Genomic DNA, 21779 nt, shown 5'->3' on the forward strand with positions numbered 1-21779 from the left:
TCCACTATAATTGTTCTCTCTGTAATCACCAGTGACCTCCTCATTTTCAAAGACAGAGGAAATGTTTTTAATTCTAGGTCTCTCTATGGCATTTGACACTGTTGAGGATGACTTCAGAACATTCTATCCCATTGCCTGTTTTGACATAATTCTTTATTTACACTGAATTACTACCATGGCACTGATACCATTTTGTAAATTTTACTGCTGATAATTTTGATCTTACTAGAAGAGATCAAAAGAAGTTTTTGAGAACAGGTTCACACATGTACTGGCAGTGACACCTATATGGTGACTGGGGGCTGGCCAACAGTGATTGTAAGAGACTTTCAGTTGTAAGACGCATCATGCTTTCAAAAACATTGAAATCTGAAAGAAATGTGCATCTAAGAATCATTGGCATGTGGTAATTATTCTCTGATAGCTTGAAGAGAATTGATCTGTGTTGCTTGAATTCGAGGCTTTAGAAACAATGGGAACATCTTTATATATTTTCTGGATTTACTTGCCTTATTTGAAGTAAATAAACTTATCAAGTTATTTTATGGTTTTTATGAGGCTGGAATGAGATAATGCATGTAAAATATGTGATGCAGATAAAGTACCAGAGTCAGTGAGTACTCAATGAATAATAGGAGTAGCAATAGTGGCAGTAGCAGTAGTGGTCATAGTCATAATAGTAGTCGTAGTCATAGTAGTAGTAACACATGATAATTTCAATAAAGACTTAAACTATAACTGTTTGTGAATTAAATGTTTCTAAAGTGCTAACCCTATATGTTTACTGAAAGTATTTTTGTCTCTCTGAGTTTAAGTAATCTTAATAAATAACCACTTTTTAGGGTTTTTTGAGAACTAAATGAGATAATGCATGCAAAATGACTACTTATTGGTTGAAGTAGTACTTTATATTTTCAGCAGAATGTGAATTATAACTTATTTATGCTGTTTCTAAAATTCTAAAGAAGACTGATAAAGATTCATTGAACTTAATTTCAGAAAGATTAAGTGATTCTAGTTAATAATTCCTTCTTTCTATATTTTTTGTCTGGATTAAGATAATATGTGAAAATATATAATAATCAAAAAATACTTGTCTCCGTGTATGACAAATAGGAAGCACTCAATAAAAGGTAATTATTATTACTGTGATTGTTATAATGTACCTGGTATCTTCTATGATAGTTCATTTTCACTCTTTCTCTTTGGCCAACTCAAAGGCTTCAAAAATATCAAAGATTGCTCCAATTATACTTATTAAAATTACTTAACTTTTCTGAAGTTAACTTCACCAAATACCATTGCCTTTCAGAATTTTTACAAGAATGAATAAGATAGTGCATGTAGTTTGTTGCTCTTATTGATGTTGTTTTATATTTATCTGACATTATAATATCTCCTGAATTTCCACTGCTTGACAAATTTAAAATACTAAGGAAGACTTTACTTATTTGCTGAACTTAACTCTCCAGGGTTGAAATAACTTTGTTGATTAACATAGAATAGCAGTTCTCAAACTCAATGGTATCAGGACCCCTTTATACTCTTCAAAATAATTGAAGACCCCAAAAAGTTTTTGTTTCTATGGATTATATTTATTGATATTTATTGTATTTGAAATTAAAACTGAGAAACATTTAAACTATGAATTGCTTCATTTTAAATAACAAGAATAAACCCATTTAATGTTAGCCTAAATAACATTTTTATGAAAACCATATTTTACACTTTTGAAAATCTCTTTGATGTTTAAGTTTATAGAAAGATAGTTGAATTCTCATATTTGTACCAGCATTCAATTTGTAATGTGTTGTTTAGGTTGAAATTTATGAAGAAAACACAGTTTTAAAGATAAATAGTTAGAAAAAAGAAATCTAGCAAACCATCTAAAAGACCCTCAGCAGCCCCCAGAGTCCTCAAATAACACTTTGAGAACTGTTAACACATACTTTTAATTATTTTAAGTATTAAACAAGATAACCATGCAATATATATTTTTATTAATGCTGCTTCATTTGTTGCAATTTTTTATAATTTCCAGATATTGTTGAAAAATCTTGAGTTTCTTCTTGTTTTGTTGATTGCATTCGTGGTTTCTTTTAAAAATAATAAAAGGAAAACTAATAATGCCATAAATTTGGTAAAGGGGTTAAGCTACTTTGCTAAAATCTGTGTTACAGAGTCTTTAACCAAATTGAGATAATGTAGTTTACATCTATAATATCACTGATATGCATGGCTCAGTGCCTGGAACATAAGAATGACTCAGTAAAAGGCAGCTTTGGAATCACTCTACTCAATGTACATAAAATTATACAAATAGGTTCCATGAATAAAATTGGATTCACATATCTGATAACAGCTTCAGTTCATCTAGAGTCAGTCTTTTTTATCCTTTGACACAGGCCTATTTTTAGGCCCTAGAGTCCCTTAGGAAAGTGAATAAATCTTTTAACAGAAACAAGCTAATACCACTGCAGAGCTGGTCTCCACTCTTCTGGTCAGTGTGTAAAGGCCTTCCCCAGAGACTTCAGGTAGTTCTAAAAGATTGTAGTTCTCTGCAGAATCTCCAGTCCAGCACTTGTTTCCTGAGTGTAGACTTTTCTAACTTATCAGGATTCCTCCAGAGTGAATACAATTTCCCCAGACCAAGTCTCTAGTTCCCACATTGCTGGGGAATGGGAGAGGGGGAGAGGTTGGAAGGGAAGGAGTTCCCCTACACCCCTCTCTGGTCTTGCTATAGGATTCTGAGAAAGTATACGTCTTTCTACCAGCACTTTGGCAGAAAATAGCCTTCTTTCCTACAATTATATCAAAGTGGTGAGTGTTTCTACTCAGAACTCCAAGTTTGTTGCTCTAAAGTAATCACTTCTGAGGTCAACAGTGCCAGTAAGTCTTGGAGAACTTTATGATCTGATATCTAATAATGATTTCATCGCCTACTTCAGAAAGGACCTTTATGTCTTCTCTTTTTCTTTTTAACTTTCAAAACATTATTAGACTTTTGTTATGGAGGCTTTCGAAGATTACAAAAGTAGGTACAATTACATAATAAAGACCCATGTATTCATCATCCAGCTCTAAGATTTATCAATTTACAGACTGTCTTATTTCTTTTTTTTTTTTTTTTTTTAAATTTATTTATTTATGATAGTCACAGAGAGAGAGAGAGAGAGGCAGAGACACAGGCAGAGGGAGAAGCAGGCTCCATGCACCGGGAGCTCGACGTGGGATTCGATCCCGGGTCTCCAGGATCTCGCCCTGGGCCAAAGGCAGGCGCCAAACTGCTGCGCCACCCAGGGATCCCCAGACTGTCTTATTTCATTCATACTTCCATCTACTTCTCCTTCTCATATTATTTTGTTTTGTTTTGTTTTTAAAGATTTTATTTATTTATTCATGGGAGACACAGAGTGAGAGAGAGAGAGAGAGCAGAGACACAGGCAGAGGGAGAAGCAGGTTCCATGCAGGGAGTCCAATGCGGGACTTGATCCTGGGACTCCAGGATCACGCCCTGGGCCAAGGCAGAGGCTAAACCGCTGAGCCACCCAGGGATTCCCCTCTTTCTCATATTATTTTGAACTAAACTCCAGACATCATAATACTGTATAAATATCTCAGTATGTATGTTTAAAATATAAATGCTATTTTTCTGCATAACCACAATATCAACATCTCTCTTAAAAATTAATAAATGGTAATTATTTAATCTCATCAAAAAGCCAGTCATTATTCAAAATTTCCAGCTGTGTCTTGAATGTTTTTCAAAGTTTGTTGGCATCAAAATTCCAAGAAGGGCCACATATTATAATTGCTTCATGGGTATTTTAGGTCTCTCTTAACCTATAGGTTCTCACTCCAATTATTTTCTCTTGTAAATTATGTTTTGAAGAAACCCTTCCCTTTTCTCTTAATTCTCTATTTACTTCCTTAACTCCAGAAAACTTCCTACAGCCTAACCCTTCACTAAAACATTTCACTGAAGATAACACAGTACTGACTTCCCTCTGGCAAGCCTGATCTACACTCTTTCTAAAGACTCCCTTCTATTTGTGACTTTTGAAACAAAGGTTCTAACGTTACAAGCTGGCAGCCTTCTTCTCTGCCTTTTTGTAACTTAAGAAATGTTGGGGTGCTTGGGTGACTCAGTCAGTTAAACGTCTGCCTTCAGCTCAGGTCATGATCTCGGAGTCCTGGAATTGAGCCCTGCTATGCAGGAAGCCTGCTTCTCCTTCTCCCCCTGTGGCTCCCTTTGCTTCTGCTCTCTCTGTCTCTGTGTCAAGCAAAATCCTAAAAGAAAAAGAAAGAAAGAAAGAAAGAAAGAAAGAAAGAAAGAAAGAAAGAAAGAAAGAAGAAAGAAAGAAAGAGAGAAAGAAAGAAAGAAAAAGAAATGAATGTAACCTGTGGGGTTCTGTTGTACTCTGTACTCCAAAATGCCTGTTGAAATTTCTCCAAGCAGTTTCATCAAACTTGGTGAAAATTATCTTCTAATAAACATTGCTCCTCCCCATGCAGAGTTCAGCGTCTTCCTCTGGATCTCTCACAGCATTACCTGAGGATGTGTTTTGCGGGCAGGGTCTTCTGCTTTTCACGGCCTATCTGACTTTCCTTAATGGCACACCTCGGCTCAGAGCTTTGAGCATGTACTAGTACCCCAAGGAGGCTTGCCACATTACTGCTTCTCACACCATCACTTGGTCTCTTTCTCTAGAAAAAAAGGCCAGTCATTTCAGAAATTCCATGTCTCAGGAAGAAGGCTTACAGATCACTTTCCAAACACTGTCTCTTACTCATGTCTTCCCAGAGAGTAAATAACAGTCAACATCTTCAGCAGGGTCTAGCAAAGAGCCATTGACCATTTTTCCCTCTTGATCATCCAGCCCAAACTCTCTCCCTGACCTAGGGTATTAAGGCTATGTCTGTAACAAGGGATTTTCAGTTTCAGATTTGTCACAGCTCTCTATGTGTTCCCTAAAGCCAGCAACAACCTGTAGGCGAGCACTTCTCTCTCCGCTTACAATTCAATGTGAACATCCGCCAGCCCAGGATTTCTGAATAATAATCTCTGGTAGATTCCTAAAAGTTCAATCTGACTTTTCCCAGGCTTCAACTTCCTGGGGACACAAGAGAGAATAAGTTAACATAAAAATTTGAACTTTACTTGCAAATTATCCCTACTTACTGATGCCGGATCTCTTCAAGATCTATCAGAGTGAATTCTGAAAATTTCCAGGTTTTTCATGGAGACTGAGCCACAAGAGCCCCTTCCATTCCCACCTCCTTGTTGCTATTTTCTACCAGTGAGCTTCTTTATTAATGGAGGTACAGCCTACAAGGACTAGCTCTCAGTATTCTTAAAAAAACAACAAATGCTCAAAACTCCACACAGAAAGGGGGAGACTGCATCTCTCTCAACTCTGCATTCTACTCTGTCTCTTGCCCTTGAAATGAGGTTGTTTATGCCCAGCAACTCACAAAATACTCTTGCTAAAAAGAGTCCTCTCACTCAGTTTCTGCATATGCATCATTATTCCTGCATAGCGGTCAGATCTAGTCTCTGCAGTACCGCTGAGGGCCACACTGTCCTCTCCACCTCCAGTAGCCAGAGCTCCGGGGCTGTGGCTCCATAAGGCTCACACATCAAATTTCCTCCTCTTAGCCTCTTTCCTCAGGAAAGGAGGGAGTCGAGAATGATGCTGTCAGCTAAAAACTCACTCAGACTAAGAGATGTAACGTATTCATCCATTCAACAACGATTTATTGAGTGCTCCCTGTGAGCCAGGCCAATTCTAGGACCCAGAAATGAAACACAGCAGACACAATCCACTCTCACACACGAGCAATAAGGGGAATTCTTCGCTTCCTACAGAACTTTGGGAAGAAGGCATCCCTAGCATGAAAGAAATTGTCATTTCCTGAGGTCAGGAATGCTCTCTCCTGTGACTCTCAACACATGCCATGAATAGCTTTCAACAAATAGCAGCTCTGACTTTTCAGTAAAATGCCATCGAATGTATGCCACTGCACAGGCCTGTTCAGCCTTTCCGTGTGCTGTAACAATGCCCCTACCTTCTTCTCTTTGTTCCTTTAGGTGTGTCCGTTCCCATCCCAGTGATCGGACTGAGAGATGAAGAGAAAGTGTTCGTCAACAACACCACATGCGTGCTGAACGACCCAAACTTCGTTCTCATTGGGTCCTTCGTCGCTTTCTTCATACCGTTGACGATCATGGTGATCACATACTGCCTGACCATCCACGTTCTTCGCCGTCAAGCCCTGATGTTACTGCACGGCCACGTCGAGGAACCGCCCAGAATAAACCTGGACTTTCTGAAGTGCTGCAGGAGGAACGGCACGGAGGAAGAGAACTCTGCCAACCCAAACCAAGATTCGAACCCACGCCGAAGAAAGAAGAAAGAGCGACGTCCCAGGGGCACCATGCAAGCCATCAACAACGAACGGAAAGCGTCGAAAGTCCTTGGCATTGTTTTCTTTGTGTTTCTGGTCATGTGGTGCCCGTTTTTCATTACCAATATTCTGTCGGTTCTGTGCGGGAAGGCCTGTAACCAAAAGCTCATGGAAAAGCTTCTGAACGTGTTTGTTTGGATTGGCTATGTCTGTTCGGGAATCAATCCTCTGGTGTACACGCTTTTCAACAAAATTTACCGCAGGGCTTTCTCTAACTATTTGCGCTGCAATTATAAGCCAGAAAAGAAGCCTCCCGTGAGACAGATGCCCAGAGTGGCTGCTACCGCTTTGTCCGGAAGGGAGCTCAATGTTAACATTTACCGGCACACCAACGAACCGGTGCTTAAGAAAGCTAATGACAAGGAGCCCGGTATAGAGATGCAGGTGGAGAATTTGGAGCTACCAGTTAATCCCTCCAGTGTGGTTAGTGAAAGGATCAGCAGCGTGTAAGCAGCATAGTCTTTTCCTACGGTAAAGCTCCAAATGTAGGAAAAGGTCCTAGAATTCTCCCGGCCGTCATAACTAATGTAAATATCATCGTCTCATAAAAAATGTTTTGTATATAGCTTTGCAACCCTGTACTTTACAATCATGCACACAATAGTGAGATTTAGGGTTCTATATTTACTGTTTATAGTAGATTGAGAATAACTTATTTTGATTATTCGATGCATAAAATGTTGATGTTTCTGCTTCCCCTTCCTTCCTGTTTCCTTCCCTCCTCCTCCCTCTTTCTTTCATTCTCTCTTTCTTTCTTTTGTGCATAAGGAAATGTTCATCTCAGGTGGCATTTGCAGGAGACCAGAATGATGCACGTGACAGTGGTTTATATTTCAACCACACCAAAATTAACAAATACAGTGGAATCCTTTTCTGGGTTAACAGTAAATATACACTTTAAATTCTTGCTCTGCTCATCTACACACATAAACACAGTAAGATAGGTTCTGCCTTCTGATACCCTATCACACACATTAGGGAGTCAAAGGTAGAACTTAGCCTCGTTGTCACATATAGGGGCAAAATTTGACATTGTCGGAATGTCGTGTTGGTATTTTACTGCAATGTCCGTCCCCAAACATAGTGGTATTTTAACATAGCAGCTGGTTAACCAGGACTACAGAAGTGGAAGGATGATACGAGATATATACACCAATAGCTTTTCACTTCTTAAGGACAATGTTCAAATTCTGATTATAACGACAAGCAAACTGGAATTAGTGTTTTCATTCTGGTCCTTAGTAAATACCTAATCCTGTGATTAAACTGGGGAACAGGATCCCAGAGTTATTTCCCAATCCAGGATTCAACATCAATTGGGTTTTGATCTCAGGATCCTGGAAATTCGTGTGCTACACACAAAGTGAAATTAGCATTTTGAGCCTTATTAAAATATTTTCGTAATTATGGTACCTCTATCTATAGGACCCAATTTCGCAGTCCATTTTTGAGTAAAACTTGTGCTGGAAGCATAGATGATCAAAACCTTGGAAGTTTTACTTGATTAAGGACTACAGAATTAGGCCCTTAGAATGTGAAAAAACAGTAATTAAAAACAAGCTTGTACTGAACTCTGGGAAAAACAGAAATACAGAGTTTCCATTTGGATTTTAAACAAAATTTATCTCATTTTCAGATCCTTCCAAACTCTCTAGTGCAGGAAAAGGCTGCAGCTAATTTGTGAAAGTGGCAAGCTCTTCATTGTACTACAATTACGTGCCAGAAGTTTAAGATCTTTGTTAAAATATAGTGTTGTGTCACAATCAGTGTTGGCCATCGTTTCATTCGTGGGCCTGCTGCTCTAAGAATTCAGTACCATTTAACTAGTTTGTTAACCTTGAAAGGTTTTCAAGCATCACTAAAGTCAGACCACGAAGTCTATGCTGTGTGCCGAGTATCCAAGTGTTTCCACTATTTCCATGTGTGTCCATTTCACACAACTGTGGACCAATTTCCGAAGAATTCATGATGCTATCTCTTATGCCTGACAGTTACTTACACACCTGAGTGTGTGCTTCTCAATATCTTGAAATTGTTGAAGGCAGAATCTGAATTTCAAAAACCCCCTGGTCTATGTTCTCAACACACAGCATAGATAAATCCAACCGTCTGCCACAGGGGCAGTGGGAGAGCTGCTGTATTCGGGGAAACTCATACAGTCTCTACTTGATTAACAACACTGCCAAATGTCAGTCAATTGCTTGAGCATGCCCAAATATACCATGAAAGTAAAGTCTACCTGCCTGTTAGCTCTGTTGAATTGCATGCTAAAACAATTATATGAAATTGAATGAGATGATCTAATTCCTACTGAAACGAAGATGTCTGAAGACACACAGCATGCATTGAGCATGAGTTCTGCACATACAGATGGTGTCCTGCATGTATGCCATGTATGTTGCATGAATCCATCGATTTGTATTAATGCAAGGCAGAGTAGGTGATATAAAAAGGACTGAAGAAAATCCTTCAGCAGTCCTTAAAATGACTACACATTCAGATCTGAAGAATTGTGAGTATTAGAGAAAATTGGAAACATCTGATTTCTTTTCTTAACTATCAGGGCAAGCTCATAGCACATGTTTTACAAAGAAATAAAATATAAACCACAGATTTTCAAAAGCACTAGCAATAAGTTGAATGATTATAGCTTATAGCACATTTGTTAATAATTCTTATGTCATCAAGTAGTAGTACTTAATAGTACCCAACACAGTAATTATTCTCAAATTGTGTGCTATTCGTAAGTTCTGTGCAGTTTGGTATGAAACAAATATACTCATTTGGATATAAATCTTACAGTTCAATGTTAAATCTTCAAACTTTTGTAAATGTTTTAAAAAAAAGTCTATGTGATAAATGTAAACGTGGTGAATTTACTGTCAAACAAATCATTTTGATGTACTATTATATATGTATATCTGTTTAAGACACGTGCAACAGACTGCCTTATATTATTTCCTGTAAATCTCCTTCATCAAGTGGCACTTTTTGTGAGTGGTTGCAAAGTGTTGTCTTATTTGTGGTTCCTGTATGTTATCCATTCCAAGTTTTTGTGATACTTCCTATTAATTTATTAAATTTATTAAATGTTGGCTAGTATGTCACGTGTCTTTTTTGCCCTTGCATCACTTGACAGGAAAATATACCACTTCACTTCATTTTCTTTGAAAATTAAATAGTGTCCTGTAAATTAAGTTCAAAAACATACAATCAGAAAATTCTTCTGATTTATTCTGCATGTACCCAAAGACTACAAAACCAGAGGAAAAATAATTAAGAGGTGTAAACAAAACAATATCAACAACACTGATCCTTTGTGAGCAGAATAACTGCACTCTCAAATTATCCTACCTTCCTTACCTGAGAAGGAACCTCAGATGGCTCATGTACCCTCATTACTATCTTATTTACACCAGACTCCAAGTTCCCCCAGAACAGAAAATATCAACTCTATCTTTGTTTTTTTTTTTAAGATTTTACTGATTTATTCATGAGGGACACAAAGAGAGAGGCAGAGACATAGGCAGAGAGAGAAACTGGCTCCCCATGGGGAGCCGGATGTGGGACTTGATCCCAGACCCTGGGATTACGACCTGAGCCAAAGGCAGATGCTCACCCGCTAAGCCACCCAGGTGCCTGAACCATGTCTATCTTGTCAATGGTTTTATCCCCAATACTTAGTAGCTACCTCTACATTCAACAGATATGTATTGAGCATCATCAGTATTTGTGGGCATTGTATTACCTGTTCCTGATGCCAAAATGGGCCTTACAAGCCTCTGCTCTTCAGTCATGTAGCATTTTAATTTACCTCTATTCCAAATGGCTTTGGTTACCTCTGTAGTCAGAGTCACTATACTAAGCCATTTTGTTCCTCCACACCTGAAACCTGGGATGGCAAAATACATTGGCCTTTTCTTTCAACATTTATACCTTCCTGATGATGAGTGAGCCTAGGTGATATTGGCATGACTTCAGTTCCCTGAGAAAAAAGCAGGAATACCTCGTTCCTTTGCAACTATGACTAGGTTGATTGCTAGGAATGCATCAAGAGATAAAAGTTGAACTGTCACTGGAAACACCAGGTTATTGCTGCCTGTAGCCAGAAATACCTTCTAGCACTGAAGCTAGGGGGCTACTCTTCCCCCAAGAGCGGAGGCAATGGAGAGAGGTTGGAATTTCTGATGGCACAGAATGGCGGTTCCTACTACCAATGAAAAGGAAAGTAGGCAGGGGAAGACTGAAGTGCCTCATTCCATAGAATTGGAAGGTTTCATGGTCTGAAAAGAGAAAGCTGCTTCTTGCCAACAAGTAGCCATACATTTCTACACTGCAGAAATGCAGTTTCCACACAGTCTCTCAGCTCCCCATTAGGCCAAAGCATTCTACAAGTTTAAGGCCCATTTCTCCTCATACATTCTCATTAGACATATGTTATCCCCTAGAGAACTGAATATATTAGAAAGAGGTATTTTTTTTGTGAACAGTGTCAACAGAAGTGGGTGGCATCATAGTATTATGATATCCCATAGTATCAAATATTATGTGACCCATAACACACTTATAAATAGCTGTAAGAGATAGGTTGGGCTCCCCTGAGATATAAATCCTGAAATGGTGTGCAGGATGCTTACTTGGAAGTGATCTTAGGATCCATTTGCACAGGGAAAGGAGAGAAAGTAGGATCAGGCAGAGGGAGAAGCTGGACCATGGTGTACTTACAATAAGGATTCCTGTACCTTTGGAGGGGAAAATAAACCACCTCACCTCATTTTCTTTGCAAGTTACATTGAATCCTGTAAACTACGTCCACAAAGACAAACACAATCAGAAAGTATCGCACTTCCTGACTAATTCTGCATGTACTCAATGACTACAGCACCAGGGGAAAGACAATTAAGAGGTGCAAATAGCAAAAACAAGGATCACACTCAGCTGATTCCCGTGGGGAGCTCTGAATCTGATATTCCTTCAGAGTTGTCCCAAGTTAAAGCGAGGGGGGCAAACCTCTATACCTCCACTGCCCCCAAGAGAGATGCCTTAAGCCAGGCTACTCTATTCCACAAAGGCCACTCCTAAGGAAGGCTTACAGCTAAAAGCTATCGGTCCACAATCATCCCAATATTCTGAGAATAAACCCTTCAGTCCTGAAGGTGGAATCTTGGTAGTACCGGTAGCATATCATCCATAATAAATAGTATATTTGTTGGATAGAAAAGTTTCACCACCTAGTTCAGTACCTACATAAATACCAGGAAAGAACCTGGCTATCACTTCAAGGCAAATGGAGGTGAAAGGACATACAGGCATACCTCGGGAACATTGTAGGTACATTTCCAGAACCCTGCAATAAAGTGAAACAAATTACTTTTTTAGTGTCCCAGTGGATATAAAATTTCTGTTTACACTATAATGTAGTCTGTTAAAGGTGCGATAGCATTATGTCATTAAAAAACAATGTGCAAAAAAAAAAAATTAAAAAAAAAAAAAGACTTTAAAAAGGGATCCCTGGGTGGTGCAGCGGTTTAGCGCCTGCCTTTGGCCCAGGGCGCGATCCTGGAGATCCGGGATCGAATCCCATGTCAGGCTCCCGGTGCATGGAGCCTGCTTCTCCCTCTGCCTATGTCTCTGCCTCTCTCTCTCTGTGTGACTATCATAAATAAATGAAAAAAAAAAATTAAAAAAAAGACTTTAAAAGAAAAAAAAAACAATGTGCATACCTTAATTTAAAAAATATTTTATCACTAAAAAATGCTATCATCCAAGCTTTCAGTGAGTCATAATCATTGATCAAAGATTACATAACAAATAAAATAATAATGAAAATTTTGAAATATTGCAATAATTACTAAAATGTGACACAGAGACATGAAGTGAGCAAATGCTGTTGGAAAAAATGGTGCTAATAAAAAAAAATGGTGCTGATAGACTTGCTTGACACCGAGTTACCACAAAACCTTCAAATGGGAAAAAATGCAGTATCTGCAAAATTCAGTAAGGTAAAGTGCAATAAAACAAGGTATGCCAGTATGTTTATATATGTGATTCTCTTTTTTTAAAAAAATCTTAAAAAGATTTTATTTATTTATTTGAGAGAGAGAGAGCATGAACAGGAGGAGGAACAGAGGGAAAGGGAGAAGCAGACCCCCTGCTTAGCAGGGATTCCCAACACAGCCATTCCCAGATCCCTGGGATTATGACCCCTGGGATCATGATCATGAGCCAAAGGCAGACACTTAACCGACTGAGCCTACCCAGGCACCCCTGTGTTTTCTCTTCTTATTGAAGGTATTCATAATCAACAGCTTACTAGGAATCTTAACTTTGGGAATCTATCTAGGTATCTTCAGATAAGCTACAGTAAAGAACAATCCCAAAGTCACAGTGGCTTAACAATGCAAAAGCTCGTTTTGTGTCCACACTCCATGTTCAAGATGGGTTGCCAGGAAACCTCTTTTCATCATAACTACTCCAGAAAAGAAGTGGTGATAGAGGCTACATCTTTACATATACTTCCCTGTAGCAGAGGGAAGGGAAATCTGTGGACCTCTTTCTTCCATTAAAGCTAACCCTACCTTTAATTTTCAATTTAAGTCTGACTCTGCTCATATATTCTCACACCTTACCTATAACATTATTTATATCCTTAACTTTAAATATCTCTATATTTTAATCATACTCTTGCCCTTAATGTTATAATTAATTCTAACCCTAACTCTTATCTCTAAATCCTGTCATTACCTGTAATTATGATCCTGTTTTTCAGCAAACTCTAACATTACTCAAATCTATAGCCCTTACCCTTTTCATGAACTCCAGTGCTTCTCCTGCCTTCAACTTTCTCTTAGAGTTAACTCTAACTTCTAAACCTCTAACCTTATACCTAAGATCCTGAGAAGCAACATTGAAAGACACAGAAAGAAAATTTATGATCAGCCCTTGTTTACCTCTCTGTCTTAAAACCTCACACATAAACTAGCTTCATTTGACCCACTCCCTACACACTATCATGATATTATTGTGAAAATTAATAGAAGGAAACCTCATTTAAAATGGAGTTGGGGGGGCGGGGGTGCCAGGGTGGCTCAGGTGGTTAAGTGTTTTCCTTCAGCTCAGGTCATGATCCCAGGGTTATGGGATCAAACCCCACATCGGGCACTCTGCTCAGCAGGGAGGCTGCTTCTCCCTCTGCCTGCCACTCCAGCTGCCTATGCTCACTCTCTTTCTCTCTCTCTCTCATTCTCTCTCATTCTCTCTCTCTCTCTCTCTCTCTCTCTCTCTCATTCTCTATCCAGCAACAGCCTAGCCAATGGGAGACAATCACAAGTCAGCCAATGAAAAGTCACTATACTTCAAATTCTCAGTTTACGCCAGCGAACTTTTTGTTTATAACAACCCTCTGGACTCCACAATTCCCTCTATAAAAGATCGTTCCTCTCCTTTGTTCTCCAGATTTGCCTATATAGGGTCTTGGCATAGCTTGCTTGTCCCAAATTGCAATTCTCTGATACTCCTGAATAAACCCGTTTTTGCTGGTAAAATAACTGGCATTTTTATTTTTAAGGTTAACATTATTCATTTTATTATAATCATCATTTATAGAGCAATGACAATATGCCAAATACAAACATGCTTTTAGTAGATATATTGGTATATTAAAACCTCTACTTTGCTCTTGTGGAAACTGAGAATTAGAGAGGTAAAGGATCTTCACCTAAGTCACACTGCTAGAAAAAGCAGAGTGAACAGTCTGGTTTCTAAGCCTGTGCTGTCCCCAATATGCCATAGGACTCCTTCTTAGTGTCCCACTGTATTGGTTTATAATCTCCTTGGGAGCTTCTCAGGTGTAATATGAAATCAGCCCCTATACTCAGGGTAGGGACAGACCAAAGAAAGAGGCAGGCCACTCCAGGTTGGTAGAAGGCAGATTTAGTAAGTAAAGGGAACTTAAATACAAGGCTTGTCTTGGGTGGCAGCACAACAAGTAGCTCTCCATACCCTGCCGCCACATCTTAAAAGTTTCTGTGGAGGCCTCAAATGGATTCAGTCACGTATATGAGGCAGGCGTTTTCTTCTCCCCCTCTTTTTTTTTTTTTTTTTTAAGATTTTATCTATTTACTCATGAGAGACACAGAGAGAGAGGCAGGGACACAGGCAGAGGGAGGAGCAGGCTCCCCACAGGGAGCCGATAGTGGGACTCGATCCGGGGACTCCAGGATCACGCCCTGGGCGGAAGGCAGGTGCTAAACTGCTGAGCCACCCAGGTGCCCCAGGCAGGCGTTTTCAACTCATCCTCAAGGCTATGTCCTTGGAGCAGCCTCTGGGAGCAGGGTAAGAAAGCAGAACCCACATTCCAAGGACATGGGATTAAGTGAGTAGCCTCTGATTGCTTGGGTCCAGCTCATGGGTCGACCAGTGGTCATGTCTTGTCAATTGACTTCCCCAATGCTACATCTTTCATGACCAGCTCTTATAATCTCATATGTTCCCCTCTTTTGCAATGTGCCCTCAATGGTCAGCAAGGGATTTCACTATCATAGATATGGCATTTTGGTGGCTATCTAGCTATGTTGGAGTCAGATACCACAGCAACAATATAAGCACACACAGGAGAAAACACTGATTAAGATGATTCCCAATCTCAATGACAACTTGTTTCACCAAAAGCCCTGTGATCTGGACCATTGATTTATTAAGTCCCCTAGGCTCAGGATTGAATCACTCAGGGTGTTTACTTGTATTTTCACATGATTTCATTAAGATAATATACTAGCAGACTCATCAAATATGAGCACACAGCATTTTGTTTGGATAATGGCAAAGGTACCTCCTTGCAAGGCAGTAATAATGTAATAATTATTATTATTGTAATAATAATGTAAATAATAATTTTATTAGAGTCATTCCAGTGTTCAGTAAGGATAGGCTTTGTTGGCTATCATTCAAGGCTTGCTGAATGAATTTAGTAAGAGCTTCTATATGTGCTATAGTATCCTCCAAGCTAATGGAGGGAACAAAAATGGCAGCCAAATGAGTACACCAGTGAAAGAACATGCCCATCTGACCTTAAAAGGAGAGGGGCTGGCTACCATCATTACTATGAGGCAGATTTTGCCATGTGCTCAGGGGAAACCCAGGGTGCAATGGCCCAACCACTCAAGTGGAAGCCATGGCCAAAGATTTGTTCCACACAACCATTAGGATCCATTTGGTGCTATCCAATAAATACCTGGGCAGCACAACCAATCAGTGCCAAGGCAGTCCCTATCCCTTAATAAGACAGAATGATTTACACAGTTCCAGTGGTATTCATTCCATATTTCTAGTAGAGTTGGGTTGATTCTGTTTAGAGTAATTTTTTTTGTTCCCAACATAGGGGTGCCCAGGTGCCCAAATGTCTATAACCCAGAGTAAGCCAAATAAACCTATTCCAAATCTGAGCATAGCCATCCATGGCTCTGATGGTAGTATTTCTAGGACTTTTCCAGTCAGCAACTTTATGGGCTGCCTTTAGTTTTTTTGACAAAGAAAGAATACCCATGCCCAGTATCATTGACAGTGTATGCCATAGGCCAAGTTTCTGGATCAGTATTAGTAATATCAGGTGAATGAAGAGTGTTGTTCTTCTTTAATGTACTGCTTTAAATCCCTTTCCTGGAGGGGCAATACTATCATGGCAGTCCTGAGGAGCTAGAGAAGGGCAGCAGTCCACATACCCAACGAATGAATTGATTTCTTTGTCAGGCATATGAGTTTGTTTCCTGTATGAAAGTATGTCCATCAGGTGCTCATCCCATGGTCATTGGGCATCACAGGAACAGCAGTAGTCTAACATCAAAAAGACAGATATTTAGTTTTTTTTTATTTTTATTTATTTATGATAGTCACACAGAGAGAGAGAGAGAGAGGCAGAGACACAGGCAGAGGGAGAAGCAGGCTCCATGCACCGGGAGCCTGATGTGGGATTCGATCCCGGGTCTCCAGGATCGCGCCCTGGGCCAAAGGCAGGCGCCAAACCGCTGGACCACCCAGGGATCCCAGATATTTAGTAGGAAACTGTATGAGAAGGTCTTCCCCTTCCATAAGAATTACACTTGCGGCCTGATCTTTAGATGTTAAAGTGGCTGCAGCTTTAGGAAAGTGACAGGTCGTATATGACATACAAGTTGGCTGGTGGAAGCACTGCTGTCACCCATGAGGAGATGGTCCAGGGGTGGGATATGCCAGACCAAGACCACTATCTTCTCCCCTCTGTGCATGTTCCATTCCAAGTACAGTGCATTTCAATGGGTGTGGCTTAGAGCAGGATAACAAGATCCCATTGGAGATTGAGTAGCTCCCCCTCACCCAGGAGTGCAAAGTAACTCACCCATCCCAGCAAGACATCCCATTGCAAATGTCAGTAGAAAATGCTTTTCATGGGCATGATGGGACTTGTTCTCAGCAGCAGAGCTTGTTGATCTATGGTGAGAGTCAGGGCAATGGCTGTCTCCTGCAATTCCATACTTTCAACAGTACTGGGTGCTTTGACAGTGGTCTCCAGTATGGCATATGGGTTTTACTGGTTGGTCATTCAAATGTATTAAAGCCTGGACTGTACTTCAGTACACTTGGCCAAGGTGGTTTATTATGCTAGTAATTTAATCTGCTGCTTTAATATTCCATTTTCCCTTCCTAGCACCACTGCTACCTGCAGATTATAAGGGGCATGGAACTTTCACTTAATGTCATATTCTTTCACCCAGCCTTATACATCATGCCTTTGAAATGTGACCTCTATTCACTGTCTATTCAATGAAGGTTTCCAAACGTGACACACAGCTTCTCTAATCCCCTAATGGTGGTGGCCTAGTTTACACAGTGACAGGGGAAAGCTTGAGTTAGGCCAGAAGCAGCATTCACACAAACCAAGGCACATTTAGAACCCTGGCTCAGAGGGAGGGGACCAATATAAGCAGTTTGCCAATGCCTCATTGGCTGGGAACTCTGGTGGCTGGCCCCAAACTCCTTGGCATTGCTTAGAACACACAGGGCATGCTCTAATTGCATTAACAGTCAGTCATAAACAGTCAGTATATTTTTAGAGTAATCTGGCCTCCTTGGCAATGTGCCATCCCATCCGGGTACTGCTCTGGCCACTCTTTCTGTACACCCAATCTGTTGTATCTACTGAAGGATCCACTTTTAGGGCTTGTACCTAAGAGAGGGCAACAGCTTCCCAATTGCCAGAGAGTGTCTGTGCCTTATAAGCTGGGACATGAAAAACAGTAAGGACTGCCTTAGGCTCTTGCAGATGCACCCAAACATTTTTTCATCTTTTCTGACCCCAGGAGAGTTTAGCCATAATCACCCGCCTCTCACTTTCCTGTTATCTGAGCCATAGGGTTAATCTCTCTAGAACAGTTCAACTGTCAGTACAAAGGGTTAAAGGCCCAGGCTCCTGAGTGAACACTAACTAGACAGCAGAGTTCAGCCCACTAGTTGCTGTGGTTTGTTCCTATTTCTATCCAGATGGTGTCAGTGTTGGGCTGAATAGCGACCAGAGTCCTTGATGCACTGCTTCGACTATCTGGGGGATGGACAAACTCTACAGAACAAAGTAGTGCCTACTTTTCTAGAGATAGTAGCTGGTTGACAAGGCACTCCTCTGCTGCAAATAGGCATGCCACTTAGAGTAGGCGTTTGAGCCACAAGAGAAGTGGGTTGCTGGAATATATTTTCAACCCACTCCTTGATAGGCAGGAAAGTTCTTACCACAATGAGCTGTTCATTAGTGAGAGGCTCTACCTGGAGGAGCGCTATGTATACTGCTAGGAACTGTTGATCTGTGGGGGTATAACGGATTCTTCCCCCATTCAGAGCTGAGACCAACATCCTAGGGGTGATATCTTTTTCTATTGTTTCTGCCGCAGTGCCCAACTCATACCTTCTGGAATCCCAGACACATCTAACTCAAACAGTAGCCTTGCTTGGGTGATGCCAGAACTTTAACCTGCTCTGCAAGTATTTTTGCCTTCTCAAAGGTGTCTTGCTACTCTCATCCACAGTCCTTTACATGCCCTTTCTTACCAAGTGGCATAACAGATAGAGGCACTGTGCCAGTGAGAAATAAAAGTCCTCCCAAACCCCCAAATCCCTATAAAGCTTTGCACTTCTTTCATATCCTTAGGATTTGGTAGGCTAACACCTTATAAATCACAGCTTCTTACCCAACCAGATGACTCCAAAAACTTTATAGCAGTACCTGGACCTTGGATTTTCTGTGGGTTCACTGCTCATCCTCCCTCTCACAGGCACTGCAGCAAAGCCAAGTCTTAACATGTTAACATTATATCAACAACGTAATGGGACCATTTTACTGACATTAGAAAGGAGAAGAGGGACAGATCTTGGGCTACCACCCTATGACATATGGTACGGAGATGCAAATAACCTTGGGGAAGCACTCGAAAGATCCATTATTGCCCCTTCTATGTGAAAGCAAATTGATCTTTTGTCTCATTGGCCAGGAGTATACTGAAAGAAACATTTGCTAAAATCCAGCACAGTGTGGACATTTCTAGAACCGTGGCCAAGGTATCTAAGATGGTGGCAACATTGAGCACAGCCACATGGGTGAGGGGTAGAGGGGACAGCCTTGTCCAATTCTTAATAGTCTACCATCATCTGCTGTGAGCCATTTGGCTTTTTTATTGACTATACCAGGTGGTTGAAAGCACTGTGGACAGGGTGTACAATACCTACTCAATGTAGTTCTTGGAAAGTTTCTATTATCTCCTTATGCCTCTCAATTAGTTTATGTTGTTTGAAAGTTACTGCCCTTCATTGGGGTGGCAGGCTTATCAGCTACCAGTTGGTGTTTCCCTTCAGCATTGGTTTGATTACTCTAACTGGGAGGTGGAATTCACCAACAGAGGTTTGCAGAGTTTGACCTTGCAGGATAACAATATCCAATATGTTCTCTGGTGTGGAAGATAAAAACGTTACACCATTGGCAGTGAGCAGGAGAATACCCAATCTGCAGTGTCAGAAAGACCTTCCTGACCATAACTGTTTGCTCTCAGTAACCATCATGGCACTAAGGAGGCCAGAAAACTTCTGAAAGTTGCTGTGTATTAGAGTACATTCAACTCTCATCCACCAGAGCCATCACCTTTAGTTTACTTCTGGAGGACTAGTGAATAGTGAGCTCAACATGAGGCCTCTAATCACCTCCAATGGCCCTCACCTAAAGGTGATCTTGGTGTGCATCCTATGCCTGGGGTGTGGAAGGCATCTGCCCCAGATAAGACTATATCCTGAAGGCTCTGCTGGACCAGGCAGGATATCAGGGATTGTAGGGGCAGACGGGGCAGGTCTAAACTGCTATTCAGATTTCAAGGCTTTTTCCAGACCAGCCAACACAGTGTTAGGTTGTTGATCAATCTGTTTAGGTAGGTTACCTGCAGTGATAAGATCATACTCCATTTGCTTCATAGTTATTCTTACTAGACCTTTGCAACCAACTGGGATAACCTCTTCACTTTCTGAACATTCCCTCTATTGGGGACCTTTCCCACAGCCCATATCTGTTCCTGGGATCTGTTTCCCCCAGATCAGCAATGGATTGCCCAACATCATAAATGCTCTGTCCCACAACTGAGCTCAGCATGGATATCATCATTCCATATCAGGTGCTGAGAGTAGACTGGAGAATCTTGGCTTTCATTCCTGCAGTGAATATGGCCCCATATTCTCCAAAGAAAGGGACACAGATTGCATTGCTTCATTCCCACTTCCCTAAGAATTTGTTGTATCTTCAGTATAGATTTTCAGGGTCTCATGTTCCTGAAACATGAGAACAACTCCAGGGAGATCCCTCTCATTGGACCAAGCCTCCCTGCAAGATAGAATGATCTAATCTATAAGAGAGTACCTGTACCCTGAAACCCCAGAATGCCCTGCAGGCACTGCTGGAGGGCAGGGTATGTGGTGATGTTGCTCCTCTTCTCTGCCTCCTGCCTGGTCAGAGAAATGCCATCACCCTCATATCTAATAGCTGCACTAACCACACCTGGACACATTTCCTGGTATTTTGCTGGAAGTTGGCAGCTATATCAATAAGTTCAGCTGAAGTATCTTCTCTCATTATGAACATATCCTGAAATGGGGGCTGCCCCACTGACTGGAGTTGTTCTTGCTGTGCTTTTGCCTTCCGTTGTGTTAGGGGTCAGATGGCTCCAGGCATTTTGTCTGTTTCACTGTAGATCACAACATCCCCCTCTTCACTTTCATCATTTTCCCAGGGATTCCACCTCTTAACAGCCCAATCAGGGTTTGCCACGAGCACTTGGATCTTAATCTGAGGCATCTTGTGCCCTCCTAGCTTTGCAAAATAGCACACCCAGGGTCTCTAACTGATTGTCCTATTTTCCCACCTTGTCTGTCAGCCCTGAAGCTAGCAGACTAGTGGACACTCATGACCTTTTCAAACTTCAGCTCTTAGAACTTTCTAAGTCAGCCTATTTGGGCATTGGTGGCCAGCTGACCTGCCAACTTTAGAGGCGAGCTCACCAAAACCACCTTGTGCTTCCTTTCTCTGTGCGGTTCTTCCAACAAGCACCTTAGACTGATGGGCATTTGGGGGTATCCTCATACTTATGTGTTAACATACAAGTATTTGACATAGGGGCCTTCTTTTTCCACTGACAAGTCAATGGCTAACTGAGGATTTCCCTCCACAATACTGCTTTTCAAGGCCTAGTTCTTTGGTCTCCTGGCTGGCTCCCCAACTCTTGGTTCACAAGCTCCTTGGAGGCTTCCCAGGTGTAATATGAAATAAATCCTTATACTCAGAGGGTAGGGAGAGACAGAAGAAAGAGAAAGGCAGCTCCAGGTTGGTAGGTGGCAGTTTTAATAAGCAAGGGGAACTTACATATGAGGCTTGTCCTGGGTGGCAGCAAGATGAGTAGATCTCCACACCTTCTTGACACATCTTAAAAGTTTACATAGAGGCCTTAATTAGGCTCAGTCATGTATACCATCCAGATGTTTCAATACCACATCCCTATCTCAAGGCTATGTTCTTGGAGCAGCCTCTGGGAAGGGAAAGGAAAGTGGAACCTACACTCCAAGGATGCAGGAAGGGATGAGGAGCCTTTGATTGCCTAGGTCCAGCCCATGGGTCAATCAGTGGTCACATCTTCTGGATGACTGTTCCCAAACTATAGGCAAAACTGGAGCAGAAAGCATAACTCATCTCAAAGTACATCTTTCTCAGCATTACCATTTCAAAATGGTATAACGAAATAGATGAAAAAGCCTTTTAA

The 21779-nt window shown here is 40.9% G+C and overlaps 1 protein-coding gene and 1 long non-coding RNA gene across 2 annotated transcripts in view; one reads left to right on the forward strand and one right to left on the reverse strand.

The window, feature by feature from the left end:
• The window catches only part of HTR2C (5-hydroxytryptamine receptor 2C), a 302050-nt gene extending 292487 nt beyond the window's left edge, over positions 1–9563 (forward strand). Inside the window, exon 6 of the mRNA XM_025431462.3 lies at positions 6092–9563. Within this exon, the coding sequence (XP_025287247.1) occupies positions 6092–6918 (827 nt within the window). The 3' untranslated portion in view covers positions 6919–9563. The remainder of the gene's footprint in view (positions 1–6091) is intronic.
• LOC125754648 (uncharacterized) lies at positions 1934–6249 on the reverse strand. Its single transcript, XR_007409385.1, has 2 exons — positions 6070–6249; positions 1934–5114 (listed from the first exon to the last, which is right to left on the reverse strand). It is a non-coding gene; the product is annotated as an uncharacterized LOC125754648 (long non-coding RNA).
• Positions 9564–21779: the final 12216 nt, after the last annotated feature.

This window comes from Canis lupus, chromosome X (genome assembly GCF_003254725.2).
Source record: "Canis lupus dingo isolate Sandy chromosome X, ASM325472v2, whole genome shotgun sequence".
Taxonomy (NCBI): Eukaryota; Metazoa; Chordata; class Mammalia; order Carnivora; family Canidae; genus Canis; species Canis lupus.